The sequence below is a fragment of the Ursus americanus genome, chromosome 19 (genome assembly GCF_024610735.1).
Source record: "Ursus americanus isolate L20-20 chromosome 19, mUrsAme1.1.p, whole genome shotgun sequence".
Taxonomy (NCBI): Eukaryota; Metazoa; Chordata; class Mammalia; order Carnivora; family Ursidae; genus Ursus; species Ursus americanus.
Genome location: NC_142145.1, coordinates 43632321 through 43657707, shown reverse-complemented (window position 1 = coordinate 43657707; position 25387 = coordinate 43632321). Strand labels below are relative to the sequence as shown.

The window sequence follows — 25387 nt, the reverse complement described above, 5'->3', positions numbered from 1 at the left end:
CCTGATACTATATTCAATTGCAAATGGATTTCAGAGTCTTTGAAACTAGAATAGTACCTATCACATAGTAGGAATTTAAACATTTGGTGAATTTTGTTGAACTGAACTGAGCAAGAATGAGTGAGTTCTGGTTCTAAATCCTGCTGTGGTACGTACTGTGTATTAATTAAGTGCTAGTGTAACAACTCTGTGACTTTTCAGCTTATTATAATAGCTATTACGAATTAACATCAATGGTATTTGGAATAAGTAGCAAGGATGGAAAGATGCCTGGGAGATAAAGGGGAAAAACCTTCCATCCATACTAAAGAAGCTGGGCTTTTCCCTGAGGCCAACAAAGTGTCAGCAAAGGCATTCAGACAGGCAGCTGGTACACAAAATCAAGGGAAGTTTGTTTTGTTTTTGTTGCTTTTAATAAGATAGACTTGAAGGCCTGTACGCTGACAGGACGGAAGAGACAAAGAGAGTACAGATAAAAAGAGGTGATAAATGAAGTAGCAGAATTCTACAAGGGAGGTAAATAATGTACAGTATAGCTGTTAGGGTTAGATTTTAGAGAAGAGAAGGAATATCTCTTCCTCTGGAAAAGAAAAAGAATGGGAGAAGAAAAGAGAGACCTATTAGAAAATACATTTTTTTTTTTTTTAAAGATTTTTTATTTATTTATTCGACAGAGATAGAGACAGCCAGCGAGAGAGGGAACACAAGCAGGGGGAGTGGGAGAGGAAGAAGCAGGCTCATAGAGGAGGAGCCTGACGTGGGGCTCGAACCCGGAACGCCGGGATCACGCCCTGAGCCGAAGGCAGACGCTTTAACCGCTGTGCCACCCAGGCGCCCCTAGAAAATACATATTTTTAACAAAAACTTCCTAAATGTTCTTAAAAGCACCTATTTTCCAAAAACAGTACTCATAGGAAGCACATAATCAGCTGTTTCCTTTGGCTAAATTTCCCCCTCCAAGTCATATTTATCATTTTCTATCAAGAAAGTATTCTAGAATTGAGCTACTTCTACACCTCAAGAACCAGCACCCTAAAACTTGACATTTCCATAGAAATAGATAGATACATTTGAAAATCTGTTGAACGCCACTATATATCTAATTGAATAATGCACTATAAAGAGAATTAAGGCATTTTAAAAATATTAATGTCTTTTCCATAGCTATAGTCAACAAAACTTAAAGTCAGTGCTCATCTTGAAATATTTATTTGCTTTAAAATACTCTTAAAAGAAAAAAAAGTAGCACAGGGGTATATAAAAACAGCATTAGTAAAATGTTGATAATTGTTGAAGTTGGTTGACACATATACAGGGATTCATGATACTACTCTTTTTTTGTAGTTGTGTAAAGATCCCTACAATACAAAGTTTAAAAGAAGAAATATAAGCCAGTGCTTAGCATCAGGAACTTCTTATTCAACTGCTAAATTCAGCTTCAGTATTTAGGGTAATCTAAGTCCCAACTCTACTGCTAACTTTCCATCTGAGTCAAAAAAAGCTCTGAGACTCATTTTTTTCACACTTAAAAGGTAGGACTGTAACATCTCCATCTCTAGATCTCAATTTTCTTTCCATTCATGGCTACATTAATTCCTTCATCATCTGTTTGTTAGGACATTTAAATAAGAGAGGACATGAGGAAGGGCTTTTAAAAATTTTAAAATATTATAAATAAGTAAGCCTCAATGCTGGAGGGAAATGCTCCCCTAGTGAATATGTATAATGAGATATTAATGATGAAAGTGACTTGCACATATTATGAATGATGTGAAAGCAGAAGAGAGGTTAAGAACTGCTGTGCTACATAAATATAAGCTATAATTTATCTACTATATTATGAATTACTTGAGGGTAGTAAGGGTAGGGACTAGGGCTTATCCATCCTGATGTCCCAGGTACTGAAGATTGCCTGGCACTGACACGTAAGACTTCTTCAATAATGTCTGCCAAATACTATATTCAAGCAATTATAAACATTTACTGAGCAAATATTATAAGCTCATAACCATAATAAATTTGAAAAACAGGGAAGGTAAAACTTAGAAATAAATAAAGTACAATTACAGAAGTTCTATAAGGGTTCAGAAATGAAAAGATTAACACAGCTAAAATAATCAGAAAAATATTTCAGAGAATGTGGAAATCTTAAGAAAATAGTAAAACTCTGAATTGCAGAGAAAAGAAAATGAGGCACTTCAAATAAGGGAATAGCTAAAGCAAAGGCAGGCTGGAAAAATAGGTATAGAACACTTAGGGAAGTGGAGTGTAAAAAGGAATATACAATAATGAGAAGCAGATGCTATTAATTACTTGGTAACACAGAGCCTGAAGTAACAGAAAGAAGTCTGGCTAATACTAATAATAGCAATCCCAACATATAGAGATATAGCAATCTCTGTATCTCAGTTGAACTAAGACCTTACCATGTGTCAGACCCTACACTAAATGCTTTGTGTCCATCTACAACCTATAAGTAAATATTATCTCCATTTTATAAATGAAGAAATTGAGATGCTGAGAATTTTAAAAAGTTGACCCATGCTTGATCACAGTGCTAGGACCAAATCAGATAACAAGTAAGCCCAAAAAAGTACACTGTATATCTGCAACCATGAGCAAATCCCAGAATTAAAAAGTATAGGTTTGGGAGCCAGACACCAACTTCTAGCATTAACTCCACCACCTAACATAACAGCTTCTCATCCTTGAGAAAGTTACCTATCCTCCCTTTCTCAGTTTTCTCATCTAACAAGTGAGAGTAATTGTAATCTTCACCTCAAAACATTATTAGAACAGAAAACCTGGAACTGCTCTACAAACTACTCAAGTCCTCACTGATATTACTGGAGGCAGCCGGGGAAAGTGGGCTCTAGTCGTCAGTACAGGCTCTAGTCGTCAGTACAGGCTCCAGTCACTCAGAATGTGCCACCCAGCTCCACCACTTCTTGGCTCTGTCCTCTGGGCAAATCACTCCAACTCTCTTCAGCTTCTCTATGTCTGCTGCTTCAATATTTTTTTTTAATTATAAAATTCCTCTGACTAGGGTGTAAAGAATGAATGAGAAAGGAAGCAAGAAGACAGTGTGGAAGGATCTTGCCATGATGAACCTAGGAGATGTTGATGGTCTCAACTAAGATAAGGCGGTGATTACAGAGAACTGGATGAATTAAAGAACTTTAGGAAGGAGGGTTAACAAGATTCTGTCACGTATTAGATAGAGGGAGACAGACTTGGATATAAAAAGTGGCACTTGGCATTCTAGCTTGATAGTACCTCTCTTCTTTGATAGGGAATACAGAAAGGAGGAGTAAGTTTGGGTAGAAAAACTGTGAATTTATTTTGGCTATGCTGAACTGATATACTTATGATACATCTAAGTGGAGATGTCCAGTAGGCATCTGATTTTGAGAAGCAAGAGTCAGACTACAAATAGAGATCTGGGAGTCAAGAGCATGGTAAATTGAAACCATGTGAGTAAAGGAGATTATCTAAGGAGAGTGTACTAAATGAAGAGTTGTCCCCAGGCTAGAAACCTGAGCAACACCAATCACCTTTAACTTTCTTTCTTTTATTCATCTAATCATATAAAAGTCTTAAAATTATTGTCACAATACTTTTTAGGGATTTCTTTCTGTATTCTTATGATCACCATTCAAATTTAGGAAGTAAAGCCCTTATTCACTTATTTATACTTTATTTATCAATATTTACTGCTAATTGGTATGTTCTACTAGGTGATAGAAACTCAACAGTGATAAAAAATAGACATGGTGATGTCTTTAAAGGACTGATATTCTAGGGGAAGAGAGTACGACAATAAATAATACATAATCTATCACATGGAGATACATGCTACACTGAAAAATTTAAGCATCTAACATAATTAATAAAACTTTCCCACTAAAATGAGGAAGAAGGCAACCACCACCCCTTTACAACACTGTACTAGTAATCCTAGCTTATGCAATAAGAAAAAGAAATAAAGGTATGCAGATGACATGATCATCTAGGTAGAAAACCCCAAGATTCAACAACAACAACAAAAAAACCAAGGTTAACATACAAAAGTCAATCACTTACCTATATACCAGCAATGAACAAGGGGAATTTGAAATTAAAAACAATACTATTAACGTTAGCACAAAAATGACAATTAGGTATAAATCTAACAAAATATACATAAAATGTACATGAGATAAACTAAAAAACTGATGAAACAATTTTAAAAAAGACCTAAATAAATGGAGAAATGTTACATGTTCGTGGATAGGAAAATCAATATTGTTAAAATGCCAATTCTTCCAAACGTGATCTAAAGAGTCAACACAATTCCAAACAAAATCCCAGCAAGTTACTTATGGTTACTGACAAACTGATTCTAAAGTTTACAGAGAGAGGTGGAAGACCCAGAATAGCCACACAATATTAAAGAAGAACAAAGCCAGAGGACTGAGAGTTCTGACTTCAAGACTTACTATAAAGCTGCAGCAGTCAAGACAGTGTGGTACTGGTGAAAGAACAGAAAAATAGATCAACGGAACATTTAAAGAGAGCCCAGAAATAAACCCACATAAATATAGTAAACTGATCTTTGACAAAAAAGCAAAGGTAATACAAAGGAGCAGAGAGTCTTTTCAAAATGGTGCTGTAACAACTGGACGTCCACATGCAAAAAAACAAATCAAGACACAGATCCTAAACCCTTCACAAGAATTAACTCAAAGTGGAAAATACACAAGAATAAAACTCCTAGAAGATAACATTGAAGAAAACCTAGGTGACTTTGAGTTTGGTAATGACTTTTTAGACACAACACCAAAGGCATAACCCATGGAAGAAATAATTGGTAAGATGGACTTCATTAAAAGTAAAATTTGTTACTCTGCAGAAGACAATGTCAAAGGAGTGAGAAAACAAGCCATGAAGACAATACAATATTTACAAAAGACACATCTGATAAGGACTGCTATCCAAAATAACAAAATACTCTTAAAACTCATCAATAAGAGAACAAACAACCCAATTAAAAAAATGGGTCAAGATCTGAACTGACATCTCACTTAAGATATAAAGCCAGCAAATAAGTGTATGAAAAGATGTCCACATCATGTCATTAGGGAAATACAAATTAAAACAATGAGATGCTGCTACACACCTATGAGAATCGCCAAGATCCTGAACACTTAACAACACCAAATGCTGGCAAGGATGTAGAATGACAGATTGCTGCTGAGAATGCAAAATGGTACAGCCACTATGGAAGACAGTTTGGCAGTTTCTCACAGAACTAAACAGACTCTTACCATATAATCCAGCAAGCGTGCTCCTTGGTTTTTATCCAAATGAGTTGAAAATTTATGCCCACACAAAAACCTGCACATGGAAGTTTATAGCAGTTTTATTCATAATTGCCAAAATTTGGAAGCAACCAAGATGTCTTTCAATAAATGAATGGATAAACAAACCAGTACATCCAGACAACGGAATATTATTCAGCACTAAAAAGAAATATGCTATCAAGCCATGAGGAGGACTTAAAGGCATATTACTATGAATGAAATGCCAGTGAAATGAAAAGGCTACATACTATATGATTCCAAGTATATGACATTCTGGAAAAGGCAAAAATATGAATATAGTAAAAAGACCATTGGTTGCCAGGGGTTAGGGAGGAGAGAGAGATAAATAGGGGGAGCATAGAGGTTTTTTAAGGCAATGAAACTATTCTGTATGATACTATAATAGTGGATACATGTCATTATACATTTGTCAAAACCCACAGAATGTACAACACCAAGAGTGAATCCTAATGGACACTATGGACTTGGGGTGATAATGATCTCTCAATCTAAGTTCACTGATTATAACAAACGGACCACTCTGGGATGCTGATAGCAGGAGAGGCTATGTATATGTAGGGGTAAGGTTTATATGAAAACTCTCTGTACTTTGCACTCTATTTTGTTGTGAACCTAAAACTGCTCAAAACTATAAAGCCTATTTAAAAAAAATTAAAACACGCTTCCAGTCAAGATGGGTTTACCCAAAAACCACTCAAAACATATGAAATGATCACATTCAGGACACAAGGTAACAAAGAAGAGCAATTTGAGAAATTGGAAACAAATGAGGTGAGCCCTCTGGTTATACATTTTACTGCATTGAGAGTCTCTACACTGCAGTGTGTGGAGTGGAACTAAGGCTGCATCTGAGTTAAAGACACAAAGCTTAGAGTCTGGAGGGAAAACAGGAGCTAGAGTTCATAGGATAGAGTACTAGAAAGGAGAGAAATGCACAGAAAGAGAACTGTGCAGGTATGCAGAGGAACTCTCTTGAGTATTCAGTATAGTACTGATATGCAAATGCATTCAAGGAAAATATCAGTCTAAGGAAAGAAACAACCAAAAGAATTAGAGAAAACAACACTTGGCACTCATAAAGAAACAGATATAGTGCTTACTTCCACCAGCGAAAGTGAAAAACCTCACAATTCAAGGGCATTGGGTCAGGTACTCGAAAAGTTACTTAGCAGAAATACTTAGCAGAGGACTAAACACAGCTTTGGTCCTGACTAACAAACCTTAAAAGCAATCCCCAGAAGATCAAGATGTGTCTACGTTACTTAACTGTATCCCAAAACAAAGCTTAAGAATATTTCTAAGAATACATATGTATCTACCACAAGAGTAAAAGTGATATTCATAATTTCTGGCATACAATCAAACATTATCATGCATACAAAGGATGAGAAAAATGACCCATAATGAAAAGGAAAAAAAAAATCGATCAAAACTGACCCAGATGTTAAGAATTATCAGGAAAAAGATATTAAAACAGTTATCATACTTGTATTCCATATGTTCAAAAATTTAGGCAGAGACATGGAAGACATAAAAAGGACCCAAATTGAAATTCTAGAAAAAAACCCCAAATTGAAATTCGAGAGATGAAAAATACCCGGGAATGGATTAAAAGTAGATAAAACAATGAACAAGAAAACATTAGTGATTTTTTTGACACAGCAAAAGAAACTACTCAAAATAAAACAGAAAAAAAGGAAAACAAGAAATAAAGTATCAGTGAACTATGGTGCAAGTTTAACCAGCCGAATATACATGTAATTGGAATCAACTAACTGTGTAATTGGAGAGGACAGAAAGGGATACACGGGTAAGAGAAGGGAAAATACTTGGTCAGAATTTTTCCCAATTTGATGACAACCAAAAAGCTACTAATCCAAGAAGATATATGAACCCTAAGCATAAAACACAACCAAATAATTTCATAAAGGGAAAATCTTAAAAAACAGCCAAAAAAACAAATACCAGGGGTGCCTGGGTGGCTCAGTCGTTAAGCATCTGCCTTTAGCTCAGGGCGTGATCCCAGGATCCTGGGATTGAGCCCCGCATCAGGCTCCCTGCTCCGCTGGGAGCCTGCTCCTTCCTCTCCCATTCCCCCTGCTTGTGTTCCCTCTCTCGCTGGCTGTCTCTCTCTCTGTCAAATAAATAAATAAAAAATCTTAAAAAAAAAAAGATAAATACCAACTACCAGAAAAGAGAAGAATAACAGCAGATGCCTCCTTAGAAATAATATAAGCAAGATGACAGTGGAGCCATATTTTTAAAGAGCTGAAAGTAAAAAAACAAAACAAAACAAAAAAATAACCTGTCAAACTAGAATTCTATATCTAGAATAAATATTTTTCAATAAGGAAGAGGGGCGCCTGGGTGGCTCAGTCGTTAAGCATCTGCCTTCGGCTCAGGGCATGATCCCAGCGTTCTGGGATCAAGACCCACATCAGGCTCTTCTGCTGGGAGCCTGCTTCTTCCTCTCCCACTCTCCCTGCTTGTGTTCCCTCTCTTGCTGGTTGTCTCTCTCTCTGTCAAATAAATAAATAAAATCTTTAAAAAAAATAATGGAACTTTCTCGAGCATAGAGAAACTGACGACCTGCGTAACAACAAATGTTAAAAACAATTTCCTTCACGCAAAAGAAAATTATACCAGATGGAACTAGGAATCCACCCTAGGAATCAAGAGGACCAGAAATGGTAAACAAATGATTTTTTCTTATTATTTAAATATCTTTAAAGGATAATTGCTTTTTTAAAACAAAATAAACTCCATATACTATACAGTTTATAACACATGTACAAGTAAAATTTACAACACTAACACAAAGGTTGAAAAAAAAGAAATGAAAGTAAACTTTCATTGTATATGTATGTATACTACACATAAGGTGGTATAATATCACCTAAAATATGCTACAAGATGGGTGAACCTTGAAAACATTACACTAAGTGAAAGAAGCCAATCACAAAACAACACATATTGCATGACTCCATTTATCTCAAATACCAGAATAAGAAAATCTATACAGACTGAAAGTAAACTACTTGTTTCCTAGGGCTGGATGTTTAGAGAAAAATGAACAAACTAAAGAAAAAAAAAAATCTCATTGAATGGTACACTCTAAAATGGTGAGTTAATTGAATGGTATATGGATTATATCAAGATAGTTTCTTTTTAAAGCAGAAAAAAAGTTCAAAATAAGACAGAAAAAGAAGAAAAAGAGAATAAAGAACAAAATAAGAAAAAAAAATCAAGATGATAGATTCAACCAAATCCATAATCACATAAAACATAATGTAAAAACCCCTCCATTAAAAGGCAGAGATTGTCAGATTGGATAAAAAGGCAAGACTTGACAAATGCTGCCTTCACAAAAAACAATTTAAATATAAAAACACAAATATGTTAAAAATAAAAGGATTAAGGGGTGTCTGGCTGGCTCAGTCAGTAGAGCACACAACTCTTAATCTTGGGGTTGTAAATTCGAGTCCCACATTGAATGCAGAGATTACTTAAAAATAAAATCTTTAAAAAAAATAAAAGGATAAAAAAAGACATGTAATTCTATCAATAATCCAAAGAAAGTTGGTGTGGGTATATTAATATCAAAAAGATCTCAGAGCAAAGAATATTATCAAGGATAAAGAAAGTTATTTCATAATAGTAAAGGAATAAATTAATCAAGACATAAAATTCCTAAAAATGTATAAACCTTATAAAGGTAGCATTAAGATACACGAAGCAAAAATGGACAGAACTGCAAAGAAAGATAGACAAACACACTATTATAGCCAAAGATTTTAATATGTTTTCCTCAGTAACTGAGTAGAAAAAAAATCAGCTAAGTCATAGGAGACTTGAACACTATCAACCAACTTGATCTAACATTTATAGAACATCCTCACAGACCATATTGCGGGCCATAAAGTAAGTCTCAATAAATGTAGAAGAATTCAAGTTAATTAATGTTGATGGAATTATGATGATGGAACTAAATGAGAAATCTGACAGAAAAATATCTGGAAAATCTCCAAATATTTGAAAACTAAATTATACACTTCTAAACAACACCTGGATCAAAGAAGAAATCAAAAGCAAAATCAGAAAATATTTTCAACTGATTGAAAATAAAAACACAACATATAAAAATTTGTGGGCTGCAGTTAAAGAAGTACTTAGAGGGGAATTTACAGCAATGAACACCTAAATTAGGAAGGAAGGCAGTTCTTTTTTTTCTTTTTTAAGATTTATTTATTTGACAGAGAGACAGACAGCCAGCGAGAGAGGGAACACAAGCAGAGGGAATGGGAGAGGAAGAAGCAGGCTCCCAGCAGAGCAGGGAGCCTGATGCAGGGCTCGATCCCAGGACCCTGGGCTCACGCCCTAAGCCGAAGGCAGACGCTTAACGACTGAGCCACCCAGGCGCCCCTGCAGTTCTTAAATCAATGAGAATTCAGCTATTACCTTAGGATATTGGAAGAGATGAGCAAATGAAACCCAAAGCAAGCAGGAGAAAAGAAATAATAAAGAAGAGGGCAGAAATCAAGGAAAAAGAAAAACAAAGCTGGGGAGGGTGGCAGGGGGAATCTATAAAACAAAAAGCGGCTCCCTGAGAAGATCAATGAAGTACATAAAAACCAGTAGCCAGATTACTTGGGGGACAAAAAAAGAGAAAGATGGAGAAGATACACATTACCAATACCAGAAATGAAAGAGATAATATCACTACTGATACTAGAGATACCAAAAGGATAAAAAGGGAATCATTCGACAAAACAAATGAAATGGACAAATCCTTCAACAAATACAAATAATCTCAAGAAGAAATAGATAACCTGAATACACCTATGTCTAATAAAGGAAATTAAAAACCTTCCTGCAAAGAAAATCCAGGCCCAAACAGCTTCACTGGTGCATTGTATCAAACATTTTACAAGGAATAATACCAATTTTACGCAAATCCTTCAAGAAAACTGAAGAAGGAGGGCGCCTGGGTGGTTCAGTTGGTTAAGCATCTACCTTCGGCTCAGGTCATGATCCCAGGGTCCTGGGATCAAGGCCTACATCAGGCTCCCTGCTCCTCAGGGAGCCTGCTTCTCCCTCTGCTTCTGCCTCTCTCTCTCTCTCTCTCTCTCTCTCTCCCCCCTCTCTGTCTCTCATGAATAAATACATAAAATCTTTAAAAAAAAAAAAAAAAGAAAAGAAAAGAAAACTGAAGAGGGGTGATTTCCTTCCAACTCACTTTATGAAGCCCATGCTATTTTGATAACAAAACCAGATAAAGACATTAAAAGAAAACTAGAGTCCAATATCTCTCGTAAGTATAGATGAAAAATTCTTAACAAAATTTTAGGTGATCAACTCCAACAACATATAAAAAGGATAATAATACATCATGACCAAGTGAGGTTTATCCTAGCTATCCAAGATTGATTTAAAACTTGAATATCAAAAAAATTCTTGATTTTCAAAGATTATTTAACATACTAAGTTAAAAAAGGAAAGCTATGATTCTTCCAAAAGATAAGGAAAAATCATTTGACAATTTCAACATTCATTCCTAATAAAAATTCTCAGCAAACTAGAATACAGGCAACCATCCCTACTTGATAAGGGACACCTACACAAACCCTACATAACTTATGTAAGCCTGAAAAGCTCATTGTTATCTCCTTAAGATTAGGAAGAAGACAAAAGATGTCCCAACTATTTCTATTCAACATCGTACTAGAGGCTTTAAGGAAGGGATAGATTAAGGGGGAGGGAGGCGGAGAATTCAGATTATAAAAGGAAAAAAATAGTCTTTATTCACAGGTACCATGATTTCTATGTGGAAATTTTAAAGGAATCTACAAAAAACTAATAGAAATAATGAGTTAATGTTACAGGTTTGATAAAATATCAAATATAAAAATAAACTATACTTTTATAAAACCAGTAATTAATAACTATAAACTGAAATTTCAAAAAATTTACTATAGTATCAAAAATATAAAATACCTAGAGATAAATCTGACAAAAATTAATGTAAGACCTGTATGCTGAAAACTACATAACACTGTTGAAAAAAATTTTTAAGGGGACATATGCCGTGCTCATAGGATGCCACTCACTGACATCACGTTAAGATATAGTTGTCTCCAAATTTATACATTAAAGGCAATCTCCATCAAAATATCAGTAGGCTTTTTTGAGAAACTAACAAGCTGATTTTAAAACTTATATGGAAATGCAAAAAACTTAAAATGCCTAAACAATTTTGAAAAAGAACAAAGTTGGGAAACTAACAACACCTAGTTTCAAAACTTACTTTAAAACTATAGTAATATGGGGCACCTGGGTGGCACAGCGGTTAAGCACCTGCCTTCGGCTCAGGGCGTGATCCCGGCGTTATGGGATTGAGCCCCACATCAGGCTCCTCTGCTGTGAGCCTGCTTCTTCCTCTCCCACTCCCCCTGCTTGTGTTCCCTCTCTCGCTGGCTGTCTCTATCTCTGTCACATAAATAAATAAAATCTTTAAAAAAAAAAAAAAAACTATAGTAATAAAGACAGCATGGTATTAACATAAAGACTGATAAATAGATCAGTCCAGAAATAGACATAGTTACGATATTCAGCAAAAGTTCAAAGACAATTCAGTAGAGAAAGGATAGTCTTTTCAACAAACGGTGCTCAGAAAATTAGCTATCCATTTAAAAACAAAAATACAAACTTCAATTTGTGCTTCCTACAAAAATTAACTCGAAATGGATTACAGACTTAAATGTAAAGTCTAAAAATATAAGGCTTCTAGAAGAATTAAGAGAAGATCTTTATGACTCTAGATTACGTAAAGATTTCCCACATGTAATATCAAAAGCGTGATCTATAAAAGAAAACGTTGATAAATTGCACTTCATAAAAACTTTAAAGTTCCTCTCTTCAAAAGACAATGCTGATGAGAGACTATGGACTATGAGAAACAAACTGAGGGCTTCAGAGGGGAGGGGGGTGGGGGAATGGGATAGACCGGTGATGGGTAGTAAGGAGGGCACGGACTGCATGGTGCACTGGGTGTTATACGCAACTAATGAATCACTGAACTTTACATCAAAAACCAGAGATGTACTGTATGGTGACTAACATAATATAATAAAAAACATTTAAAAAAAAGACAATGCTGAAAGAATGAAAAGAGAAGCCACAGACTGGAGAAAACTATTTGCACATTATATACTTGATAAAGGACTTGTATGTACAATATAGAAAGACCTCTCAATACTCAACAGTAAGAAAATAAAGAACTGAATTTTCAAATAAGCAAGATTTGAGCAGACATTTCAGAAAAGATACATAGATGGAAAATAAGCACATGATACGTCATTATCACTAGTCCTCTGGGACATGAAAATGAAAAGCATAATGAGCTATCACTATACATGTGTTAGAACAGGTAAAATTGAAAAATTTTGACCCATCAAAAAGTATCAAAGAGTACACTTTTAATATGTGCATTTTATATTTAAAGTTGTTTAAATACAGAAGGGTGGAGAAATACAACTGTCCCACCTTAGCCACGGTTTGGCTTTCTGTAGTTTCAGTTACCCATGGTCAACTGTGGTCCAGTAACAGAAGATCCTCCTGACACATCATCAGAAAGTCAACAGCAGCCTAACACTATGTCACAATGCCTATGTCATTCCCCTCACTTCACCTCATCACCTAGGCATTTTATCAGTCCACATCATCATAAGAAAGGTGAATAATACAGTACAATAAGATATTTTGAGAAAGACCACATTTGTATAACTTTTATTATAGTATATTGTTATAATTATTCTTTTATTATTCTTTATTGTTCATCTCTTACTGCGCCTAATTTATAAATTAAATTTTATCATAGGTATATATGTATAGGAAAGATAGTATATACAGGGTTCAGTACTATCTATGGTTTTAGGCATCTACTGAGGGTATTGGAACGTATCCTTTGTGGGTAAGGGGGGCTACTATACAGCAAGCAATGGAGGATGTTACTATTTTTAAAGATTTATTTATTTATTTTAGAGAGAGGGGATGGGCCGGGGGAGGGGCAGTGGGCGACAGGCGGGGGGGGGGCGCGGAGGGCAGAGACAGAGAAGACGACTCCCCGCTGAGCCTGACATGGGGTTTGATCTCACAACCCTGAGATCATGACCTCAGGTGAAATCAAGAATCAGATGCTCAACCGATTGAGCCACCCAGGCGCCCCAAGGATGTTACTATTTTAGATAGGCAGACCGTGAAGGACTCCTTGATATGACATGATGACAGATCAGAGCAGAGATCTGAAGAAACTGAGGAAACCAAGCATTGCAGGTATCAGAGAAGAGTTTTGGCAGTAAAGGGTGCAGCAAATACAAAGGTTCTGAGGTAGAAATATGCTTGATGTGCATGGGAACAGCAAACAAGTCAAGGTGACTGAAACAAACTGAATGAGGGCAGCTATAAATACGGAGATGAGGTGGTTGGACAGGTTGGGGCAGCCCAAGTCATGCAGGGCTTTGTAGGTCATTATAAGGTCTGGCCTTCACTATAAGACTGAAGTCACCACAAAGCTTTGAGCAGTGGCTTTAAAAGCATCTAATGTTTTTAAAAGATCATTCTGGGTTCTATGTGGAGCATATCCTATAGTGGAGCTAGGATGAAAGCAGGAAGATCAGGAAGGAAGACATTGCAATAGTCCAGGTGAGTGACAGTTGTAACTCTGACTTGGGTAAGAGCAGGAGGTTGTAAAAAACAGCTGGATACTGGATAGATTTTGAAGGAAGAGGTGATGAGATTTGCTGGTTGACAAGATGTGTGATTTGTAAAAAAGAGGGGAGCCAAGATGACTACAGGTTTTTAGATTGGGGAACTGAATCAAGCTGCTGTTACTGAGATACCGAAAAATGACGGAGAAGCAAACAGCCTCTAGCAAGGATTTCCCTCTCAATTTCCCCCCTCTTTTAGTCCATCCCGCACAATGCTACAAGAGTCATCTGCCTAAACCACCACTATAATAATATTACTATTGGATTTAAGAATCTATATTAGTTTTCTACTCCCTTCACTATCTTGAAGAGGTGAACTACTTTCCCTAAAACGAAAAGACCAATAAGCATTTGGGTTGGGGGATACAGATAAGGTGAAACTCATGATAAATATGGGCAGACTACTAACACTAGAGTAGCTAAGATGGTCCCCTCCTCACAGTCTTTTTAATGGGGAAGGAGATGTGGCTGGCGTCTACCCAAACGTCATGGGTCTTTATCTATAGTACCATCCCAAATTCCTAAGTAGTTCACAGGGTGGGATAGTTATAACAAAAGAGGTAGTATATCATATGTGTAACACATATACTATATACCACACATACTATAAATCATAATATCACATACGTTTACCAAGTGCCAGGCATAGCTAATATTTTATATACATCATTTAAAACCCTTTATAGGCTCCAAATGATGTCAGGATAAAGTCCAAGTCCCCTAACATGGCTTCTAAGAGTCTTTCTAATCTAAACCTTAACTTCTCTCTCCAATCTTGCCTCTCCCTCCCCATGCGTCTGCTTTACTCAACCATACACCTTAATGCTAGTCCTTTGTGAATGCACTTCTTTCTGACTAGACTACCCTTCCCTCCTCTATGTCTACTTGTCTAATACCTACTCATCCTTGGCCCCTCACAATAATACAATACTTCCCAAAGAACATTTTTTCTATTATCAACATTAGGAGCCCACTTCCACAAAAATCCTGCACAAAAATCCTGCCTTTCTTCACACGTTACTTCTCACGCTATATTACATCATGTTTATCTGGATCCCATCTAGACTTAAGATCACAAAAGCAGAATTTATGTTTATCTTATTTTCCAATGTACCCCAATTTTAGGTATTTACCATATAAATATTGCTCATGAAACATTTACTTAATGACTGACGTTAAGCTTAGGGAATTTAGAAATATGTCATTTACAGAGAATATGGTTAGTTCAGTCCATGACATGCTAAAGTTGACAGAAATAGCAAAACATCCAAAGAGAGATGTTCCATACACTGCTGAAAAAAATGGAGCTGAAGTTGGGTTGCAAAGGGTGGGTTGAAGGTACTGAAAATATAAGACAGGGTGAATAGACCAATAAAAACACTGAGCCAAGGATTGATAAAGCACAGTAATTAGAAGCTAAACAAAACCATTCGAGAATGAAAATAGGAACATATTTCAAATATGTCAAAAGTAAAGTCAAGAAAGACCAAGATATTTAATTCCTCCACCAGGGCACCTGGGTGGCTCAGTCAGTTAAGCATCCGACACGTGATTTCAGCTCAGGTCATGACGTCAGAGTCATGGGATCGAGCCCCGTGTCAGGCTCTGCACTCAGCATAGAGTCTGCTGGAGACTCTCTCTCTCTCTCTCTCCCCCTCCCCTCACTCTAAATAAATAAATAAACAAACAAATAAATAAAATCTTCAAAAAAAAATTTGCTCCACCAGCCATAGGGACCATGTCTTGTTTTACTCCTCTAGGACCTAATATAGTGTCCAGCATATATAGAAAAATAATAAATATTTGCTGACTGAGGGGATAAATGATCAGATGCTCACTTTTTAAAAAGTTAATTGGTAAATTAGAATGAGCCTAAATCTTGTCCTCAGGAATCTTGCCCTGAGTCATTAGCCAAGACTTATTTCACTTTTAAAATTTAAATAAAATTTCTATCTAATCCTTTGATTTAGTATTAGTGGTTTTTTAAAAATATTACTCATTTGTCCTTACCCTTTTAGTTTAAGTCTCTTATATCTCTTTTATCTTTATCACCAAAATAGGAAGTGTCAGTACAAGGGGCTGTAGGTTTGACAGAGCACTGATAAAAGAACTGCTCACACCTCAAGTTCTAATTAGTACCGCATGGAGTTGTTCCTCAAACCACATCATCTACACTGACCTTGGAAGCATAACTTACAAAAAAAAAAAAAACACCTATTATGGGTAGCTTAAGTAGTGAGCAGACCAGATTCTCCTCACTAGAAAGTCATTAGACAATACTGAAATCAATCTAAAGAAACTGCCAACTTAACAAATCATTTTCATTATAATTTAGAGTACGTATAATAACAAGATTCACAAAAAAATGACTGTGGCACAGATTATTAAGTCTGAAAAGTTTACTGATAAAAAGAAGGAACTTAAGTAAATTCTAGGTTCAAGAGAATACAGTCATCTTGGAATGAGATAAATCCCTAGATATATGAAAACAGAAGGAAAGAAAACAGGAGATAAAGATTATTAATACTTGAGATAGTGGATATGTGTATGAAAGGAGGCATCAGAGACAGGAGGTAAATATGAATTGAAAGAGAAAGAACATCAGGGATGTGGAGGAAGTGCAGTGGATATGCTGAAGTCAAGATGAGAGCTACGAAGAACACTGACGGACTCCACATCTCCACATATCAATAAGCATGAGGGAGATAGAGAAATTAGGGGCCTTAGAATAGAGAACGATGCTTGTGATACCCACAGGAAGTCTGCCTGGGAAAGACCAGAGGGAGAGAAAGAGAATATGAATGAATGCTTGTGCCCAGAGATAAGATGTGTTTTATATATTACTGTACCTATGATGAACTGCGCTAGCATTCTATGAAAAAGACTTAAAAGTAAATTTTTTTTTTTTGTTAACTCATGTACTATGTACAAGGAGGAGGGAAAAATGAGCCTTCAAGTGAAAAACACCCTAATGAAGTGTGAACAAACAATGGGGCAATCACACAGTCGGCCAAATAACTTACCTGGTCATATCCATAAGGCCTCTGCTGTGGCGGCTGTGGTGGTCCAGGCTGTGTTGGTCTATAACCCCCATATTGCTGACCTTGCCCTTGCGGGTAGTTAGGATACTGAGGACCTGGACCACCCTGTGAAGGACCTGCAAAATAATTAACACAAACAAAAACCCAGATAAAAACAGAACTCAAAAGGGTTTAGAACAAGATGCTATTATGTTTTTATATCTAAACATAAAAGGATAGCTTGGTATCCTGATCTTCTCAAATACTTTTTGAAATAAATTCCACAGGTTGTAAGAGTGAAAATATTGTAAGGATGCTACCATGTACAAGATGTTTTGATTCATAGGAACTGGTAAGCTATGTGTTAGCCATCAAAAAAGATTTTTTTTAAATGAGTAAAAGAGACTCAGGAGTTGTAAAACAGGTTAATTCTATGGTATTAAAAAAAAATCATCTATACCTCTACTAGAAAGTAACTAGTATAAGCAACAGATAAAAGAAGAAGCAGATTCAAATTAAAATACTGAAATAACTTCTTTAATAAAGTTTAAGAATTAATGATATTTATAGCTGTATGACTCTAGATTTACGCTTGCAATCACCGAAGAATCACAAAGAATAATTTTCCATGTAAATTCTAGATTTATATTTGCAATCACCAAAAGAATGCTTTGTGCCTACATTACTAAACTTACTATCACAGTATTTTCAAACCAAAACTAAAGACTTGAAAAGCCACAGGTTGCATGTGAAAAAACTTGATTCAAAAGTTACATTCTGTGTACCAATCACCTCTAATACTTAACCCATAAAAATGAGTGATTTCCAATTCCAGAGAAGGCAAGGGACTAATTTGGCTTGCCAAACAAATATGTCTGTTTCATAAATTCCACTACTGCCTATTGTAAAGAATGGTTTATAAAGCATAAGCTGAAAAGTTTTGACACTTAAATGTTTTCTATCATAGCCATGCAAAATTTGCCATAAAAAAAAAAAAAACTGATGGCAGAGGAAAGTGTCAAAAGAGAGTAAATTTTCAAGCTTAAATAAATTCCATCAGTCTATTATTTATTTATTATACATTCAATTATTAAAACTCTAAATTTTCTATTAGAAGAAAGTACAACGACAGAAGCCTATGAATAAGCAAAATGGGAACTTCTTTGGGATTCCCAATGTCTAACAAAAGAGCATTTACCTACTTAAACCAAAATATTCAGTTTCATTTACTCTTTTGTCCCACTGAAAATAATATTTGTATCAATGAATTTACTTGATTTAACCACACCGTATTTGTTTTCATGTAAACACAATAAAACCAGAATACTCTACTTATTCAAAATACAGATATTCAATAGTCATGAAAGGAGAACTGCCATTTGATAAGATCAAGAAAGTTCACTTGTGAAAACAAGAAATCCATGGAATATTTCTAAAGTCATATCTGAAGTTAGGGAACCAGAACTTATTAGTTTGGGGGGAAATGCTTGGCTCCCAGTACCTGACTAAATTTCAATGCATATGTTGAAAGCCCAAGAGAATTTCAGCTTGATCCTGGTTCTTAGATTTGCAATGACGGGTAGAGAGAGATGCCCACAGTCATCACAGAGCTTAAACTAATAGATAAAAATAGTAAGACATTACTGATGTAAAAAAGAGACCATGTTAGCAAGAGAAGATGTCAGACTAATAAGCAGTTACTTCTCTAACATCAGAACCATATTTTCCTATATATAACGTAGTGACAGTAGCTTAAAATTTAAGAATGAGATATCAGGTCTTTATCATCCCCACTCCCTATCTAATGAAGTTATTTAAAGGGAGATAGCCAGCTACTAGCTCTTACAGTGAGTATATAATAAGAAAATATGGCTACACGTCTCCAAACTCTCTAAGATACATAACAGCAATAAATACATCTCTGTGGATGTGTATACTGCTATTTAACCAAGGAATGACAAAAACATTTTCTTTATGCATTCCAAATAAATCTCATTTGTACTCTAAAAAATCAATGTTATTTTTCATAGTAACAGCCATTAGTTTTAGAAATAAATTTGCTAAGCGGATTATGTAGATATGCTTAATAATCACTCAATTTATCAGTTTTCCAAGCACATACAAAGCTACTGGGTGGTCATGAATGCCAAAGTGGTTTAAGAATTCATTTAAGAACTCATTTTAAATTGATTATATACCTCACCTCTGGTCAATGAACCATCTCTAGTTTACGTTTCTTTTTAAATGTATTACTAGTTTATCTGAGGAAAACATTTTAAAGAAAGACTCCAGTAATAGACTGAGCTAAAGAATTCTTAGAAAAATAAACATTAAATATTCACTTCAATATTTCAGAACAGCAATCGTCACATTTTTTGTGACAAAAATATACTGCAAAAAGCTATTACCATAGCCCTGCTGCTGTCCTGGATAGCCCTGCTGCCCCGGGTACTGCTGCTGTTGGGGTGGATAACCCTGCTGGGGAGGCGGTCCTTGGTAGGCATCTTGCTGTTGGCCATACTGTGAATTTCCTACAGGATAATTGGAGAAGAGAAAAAAACTGAGATGTTCGCTTAATGAACTTTTTTACTCTAAGATGCATAGCCAACAACACAAGAACAAAATGAAATGCCATATTGATTTTTGAAAGTTAACAAAACAAAGAAAAAACTCAAACCAAACAGAAGGATTTCGGCCAAACAAACTGCAGTTAAAGCCAATTTTGCAAGGTTGAACTGCAGCATTTTCAGCGTCTCTGCCATACGAGCATTACATTTACTGGAACATCACAGTCATAAGATCATGACTATGCTAAATAAAATAAAAAAGACAAAATTAAAGACAGCTACAAGAGCACACACTAGCTACACAAGATCAGCAAGCTGTTTCCTAAAGGCACTATACTTATGTGTAAAATTATACATATGTAAACACACACAAGAAAAAAAAATTGGATCGATGGATTTATGTTCAAATAGAAAATTTCCACTGAGGAAAAAATTATTTGTAAATGTTTTAGTCTTTTTATTGTTGTTAGAAATGGCAAGTCATGGTTATACATTTTAAATATTTGTAAGGAAATTATTTTGATTGTTCTGGGCTCCCTGTAACTTTCAAGACAGCCAGCAGCTAGTATTCTACAAGAGCTTTGCATGGGTAGAAGTTGTCTTATGCAAGAATTTGCATTCCTGTAGAAGGGGATATATATGTGTATGTGTGTGAAGGTATATAGATACCTCCTTCGTAGTAATGTTGTGAGGAATCCTCATAAGGCCTATCGTAGCCTTGTTCAGGATACGACGGTTGCTGATAACCGTAATCATTATGACCTACATCAATTCGACAAGAGACAGGAAGAAACGTTAATGGCCACTGAGTGAAAACCCTAAATATATTTAAACTTTCAGATAAAATTGAAAAAAAGAAAAAGAAATGGAAATACATAAAAAATAATTTCAATTGCATTAGCCAAATATTTACCAATGTGATTGTTTTCATACTGAGATAACGTGCAAATTTCTTAAAAGCAAAAAAACAGTAGTTTTAGAAACATTACACTTAGTCTTAACTGATAATCCTCATCAAGGGGGGGGAACTTTACCTTCAATTTTTTTAAAAAAGAGAGAATGAAAGCATTTAGGCCTTTCACATGTAAATAACTTGAATTAAATTAGAATGAATAAAGGAAGCAATTATCATATTTTGTCAAACACCTGTTCTGCTGGTCGCCAATTCCACAGCATATGCTAAAACAATGCAAAATATAAAAAAGCTCCATCAAGTTTTTTTCCCCTGAAAGAAACTGAAACAAATTTTTCACATTCTATTTACTTGCATAAAGTATACGTAGCTTATAAAGAATTTTCAGATGCAATAATATTATTGCTTAATGCTACCATTCTAGAAGCCTTTAGAAAATATTTCTAGAGTATCATAAACATACACCTTCAAAAAATATTATTGCTTAATGCTACCATTCTAGAAGCCTTTAGAAAATATTTCTAGAGTATCATAAACATACACCTTCAAAAAATTAATACCGGGTCAAGTGCTAGGGTACACCTTTAGTTTTAAGGCTCAATAAATTTTATGACTTAACTTTAATGAAAATCAATAGTCTAGTTCTTTGAACTAAGTTGCACTAAGAGAACGCAGGAAATAACGCTCAGTTAGCTAAAATCTGAACTAAATTTTAAAAGAATACCTAATTAAGAATAGGAATACAGTTATGAATAAATATTATATTCAGTGTTCTAAGATTCCAACGTTCCCAAACCACCTCATAAATATCCACACTAAGGGTTGGCAAACTATGGCCTGCAATATACATAGGGCCAGTGGCCTGTTTTTGTAAATAAAATTTTACTGGAACACAGGCATGCCCATTCACATTTTCTATACCTATTTTCATGATATGACAGGGGTTCAGTAGTTGAGACCAAGACCATATGGCCTGCTAAGACTAAAATATTTACTCTCTGGACCTTTCCCGAAAAAAGTTTGCCAACTCCTAATCTACATATTTACTAGCATAAATATCTGAATGATAATAAGAAAATATCCAATGCTATTTAAGAAAATTGTCGTTGTAGATGGAATACATAAATGTCAAAAAATTATTAATACACACCTATGCAAAAATGATACCCTAATTTAGATTTTTAAACCCCCTGATGTAATAAATAATTTACATAACCTTAAAGATCTGATATACACAAAAAAAAATCTATCTATTTTGAGTAGAAAAGTTGTATTTGCAACAATACACATTTCACATTTCAGGAAATACTCAGGACAAAAATAACAATGTCAAATTCATCTCAATTATGTAAAATCCATTTTAAAAATTAAACAAAACAATTGTTTACTTTCAGACTTCCTAATACATAAAATCTGACAAACTAGATTTCACTTCTTTAAAATTTCAAGTCTATAAACATACTGAAGTTTTTCATTAAAAAAATTTTAATATAATGTCTACATACGAAGGAAAAAAAAAAACCCTCCAACATTCTGAATAATTCAGGGCAAGAAAACCTGAGATTTAAAAAAAAATGTTATTTCCTAACAAGAAGCATCCATACATATCATCACTATCACTAAGGAACAATTATCATACACAGGACTCTACAGAGGAGCGTTTGCTCTGCCTACATGGGCAGAGGCTCTTCAGTAAAAACCGAAGTCCTTATACCGATATACCTTTATGCTTTACACATTAACAAAAAATGGCAACCTAAATGATTTTTTAAATACACCAAATTATATCTTCTTACTAGTTTACATTAGCTTTGAGTCAACAGTCCCAACACTTAAGCTTTTAATCTTTAGTTTCTCCAAGTTTCTCTGTTAAGTAGTTTACCTTAAATATACCAAGGGAGCTTACTGGATAAACGAAGATTCTGACAAATCCTTTCATAACAAGACAAATCATAACTGTAATGTGAATAGCTACCTCTAATGTATCACAGTTTTATATGTTTGGATTATTTTTTCCTCAACAATGTATCATAAAATTTTCAAACACACAGAAAAACTGAACGAACTGTACACTGAAAGCCTACTTATGCTTGGGTCATTACCAAGTGTACTGTATCTTTACTGACCACTTTTTCACAAACCACCTTCCCACTAAAAAAAAAAAAAAAAAAAAAAATTAAACTAAATAATTAAAATTCGTATCTGGTTTCCAAATGCTTTTCCTATCCTATCAACTACTATACACAGCTATACCATGGATATAACTTAATTTCCAAAATTTTTCAGATGCAAATGCTAATGTATATAAACCACAGTTCTTTGAGAAGTACTTAACGTTAACTAAAATGATAAAACCTGGAAAAATACCCGAGAACTAGATGTTCTATGTATTTATACCATGAATAAAAGTAAACCAAAGGGTGAATTTTATAGTATGTCAATTATCTCAATAAAGCAGTTATTTAAAAAAGTAAATCAGTAACATTTGCTTTGGTTCAAATGAACAATTCCAAACACAAAAGGATCCTCTTTTATAGAAGAGGGATTCCAATGACAGAATGTGATTCCTGATGGTACTAATATGGACTATCTAAACCAAATATAATTTGAAATGAATTATATAAACTAATGCAATCACTGGTGCTTTTGATTATTAAAGTGTTTCTAAATTTAGAAGAAACATATTGTTAGTTTCTTCATCCTCATTAAAATGTTCTGAATAGCTATCTACATTAATCTTGGGCAGGGATAGAAAATGGGAAAATTAACATTAGGAGAGATTACCATCAGGGTAATATTGCTGGTTCATGCCTTCTGGAGGACCTTGTCCACCATGACTGTATTGGTCCCCATAATAGTCTTCCTGGCCTGAGTACTGCTGTGGTGGGCCTGAAAAACCACAACCAGTCAAGAGGTAAATAATTTGTTCTCTAGGTCATCAAAGGCTTTCTTTCTAATCTGACATTAAGAGATTATTTCTCACCTGTAGATTCCCCTCCCATGCTCTGGCATTTGAGATACTTTAAACTATTCTTATACACATACACAGATGCACAAACACACAGCAACACCACACACATTTCACAAAAATTGTTACGACCATACATGCAGTATCTAACAATACCAACTTAAAAAAACAAATACTAACTTCTTAAAAAGAGGTTCAAATTAGTAGAAAATTAATCTTTCTGATATTAGAGCAGTTTGGAATAAACTAGGGGTTGTTTCTGACCATATATTAAGTAACTTCTCAAAATTAAAATAGTATCTTCTGCTATATATTAGTGAGCTTTTGATATAAAATTTAATGATATAACCTTTTCCCAGAATAGACCAAAGAAAGCTATGTAACAGGAAGCTCCTATCCACTTTGTGACCCCTACTATATCCACTACCTTTTAGAAAAAAATATATAATAATCATAAAAATCAAGAAACAAAAAGCCCTGACTTTGCCTACACGAAAAGCTTATTAAAATAAAGCCTTTCAAATATTGTTACTTATATTAAGCAGGAAATTTCCCAAATGTAATCTTACCCTGTTGAGGAGGTCTATAAGGAGGAATCTGTCTCTGACCCATCATATGATTGCCTTGGTTAACTTGACCCATCATTCCCATAGGGGGCTGCTGGCCTTGATAATGCTGCCCACCTCCCTGTGGCATATTGTATTGTTGGGAAGGAGGCTGCTGATGCATCATTGGACCTGAAAACAGACAAAACATTATGTATATAATTTTTCTGCATATAATTTTAACACCTTAAGAGAAATGCAAAAACCTTTTGTCATATAATCCCCAAAATATATAACGTATTGTAATGAAAACTGACTTCAAGTAATAAAAACAAATCTTTCAATTGAAGTTCACATGCCAAAAATAATCTCCAAACAAGGGAAAACAACTAACGCATTGTAGTTGATTTAAAATCACCTGGAGGAGTATTCTAGTAATTTTTTAAGAAGCAAACTGAATACAATATATGAACGTCCTCAATGTATTTTTTTATTATATACTATATAATATTTATCTACACAATCCTTCTGCGAAAAATAGAATCCTTAAACTATACAAGAAAATACACCAAAACAAAGTAAACTTCACAAAATCACACAGCAAATCAGTGGTCAAACCGAGGGAAAGAAATCTAATTTCTGGGGGCGCCTGGGTGGCTCAGCCATTAAGCATCTGCCTTCAGCTCAGGTCGTGATCCCAGGGTCCTGGGATCGAGCCCCCGCATTGGGCTCCCTGCTGGGCGGGAGGCCTGCTTCTCCCTCTCACACTCCCCTTACTTGTATTCCCTCTCTCACTATCTTTCTCTGTCAAATAAATAAATAAAATCTTAAAAAAAAAAAAGAAATCTAATTTCTAGATACCAATTCCCCCCCTTTTTCAATGCCCATTCATTTCACTATATAATGATTGATAGGGAAACTACACACTTATAAATAAATATACTTATATAGGTAGAATTTCATAAACTTTAACTTTAGGACAAAATTTTAAAGAGTCTTCTTTCCTTTTTCCAACTATAAGATTTATAAATGAAAAAAGCTTCCTGAAACCAAAGGGCTGTAGTGCTTCTTAGTAAGTTCTAACACACACAAAATCAAAAATACCCCAGCAGAAAACCATAATAAGACACAGACTCCACTATCAGAACTACAATTTTCAAAGCAAGCAATGCAGAGGTTGCCAAATTACCATAGCTATAGAATCACAATGGCAATAGTAAAATACATCACATGAAATAATCAACAA

General features: G+C 34.9%; 1 protein-coding gene across 2 annotated transcripts in view; it reads right to left on the bottom strand.

Moving 5' to 3' along the window:
* The window catches only part of SS18 (SS18 subunit of BAF chromatin remodeling complex), an 83046-nt gene that overhangs the window by 1951 nt on the left and 55708 nt on the right, over positions 1-25387 (bottom strand). The window contains exons 6-10 of one of the 2 annotated variants that reach the window (XM_045781796.2): positions 24166-24333; positions 23413-23517; positions 20385-20477; positions 19557-19679; positions 17152-17285 (exon numbers count right to left, since the gene is read on the bottom strand). In XM_045781796.2, coding sequence (XP_045637752.1) covers positions 17152-17285; positions 19557-19679; positions 20385-20477; positions 23413-23517; positions 24166-24333 — 623 coding nt within the window. The remainder of the gene's footprint in view (positions 1-17151; positions 17286-19556; positions 19680-20384; positions 20478-23412; positions 23518-24165; positions 24334-25387) is intronic. The other variant, XM_045781798.2, reaches the window with a different exon arrangement.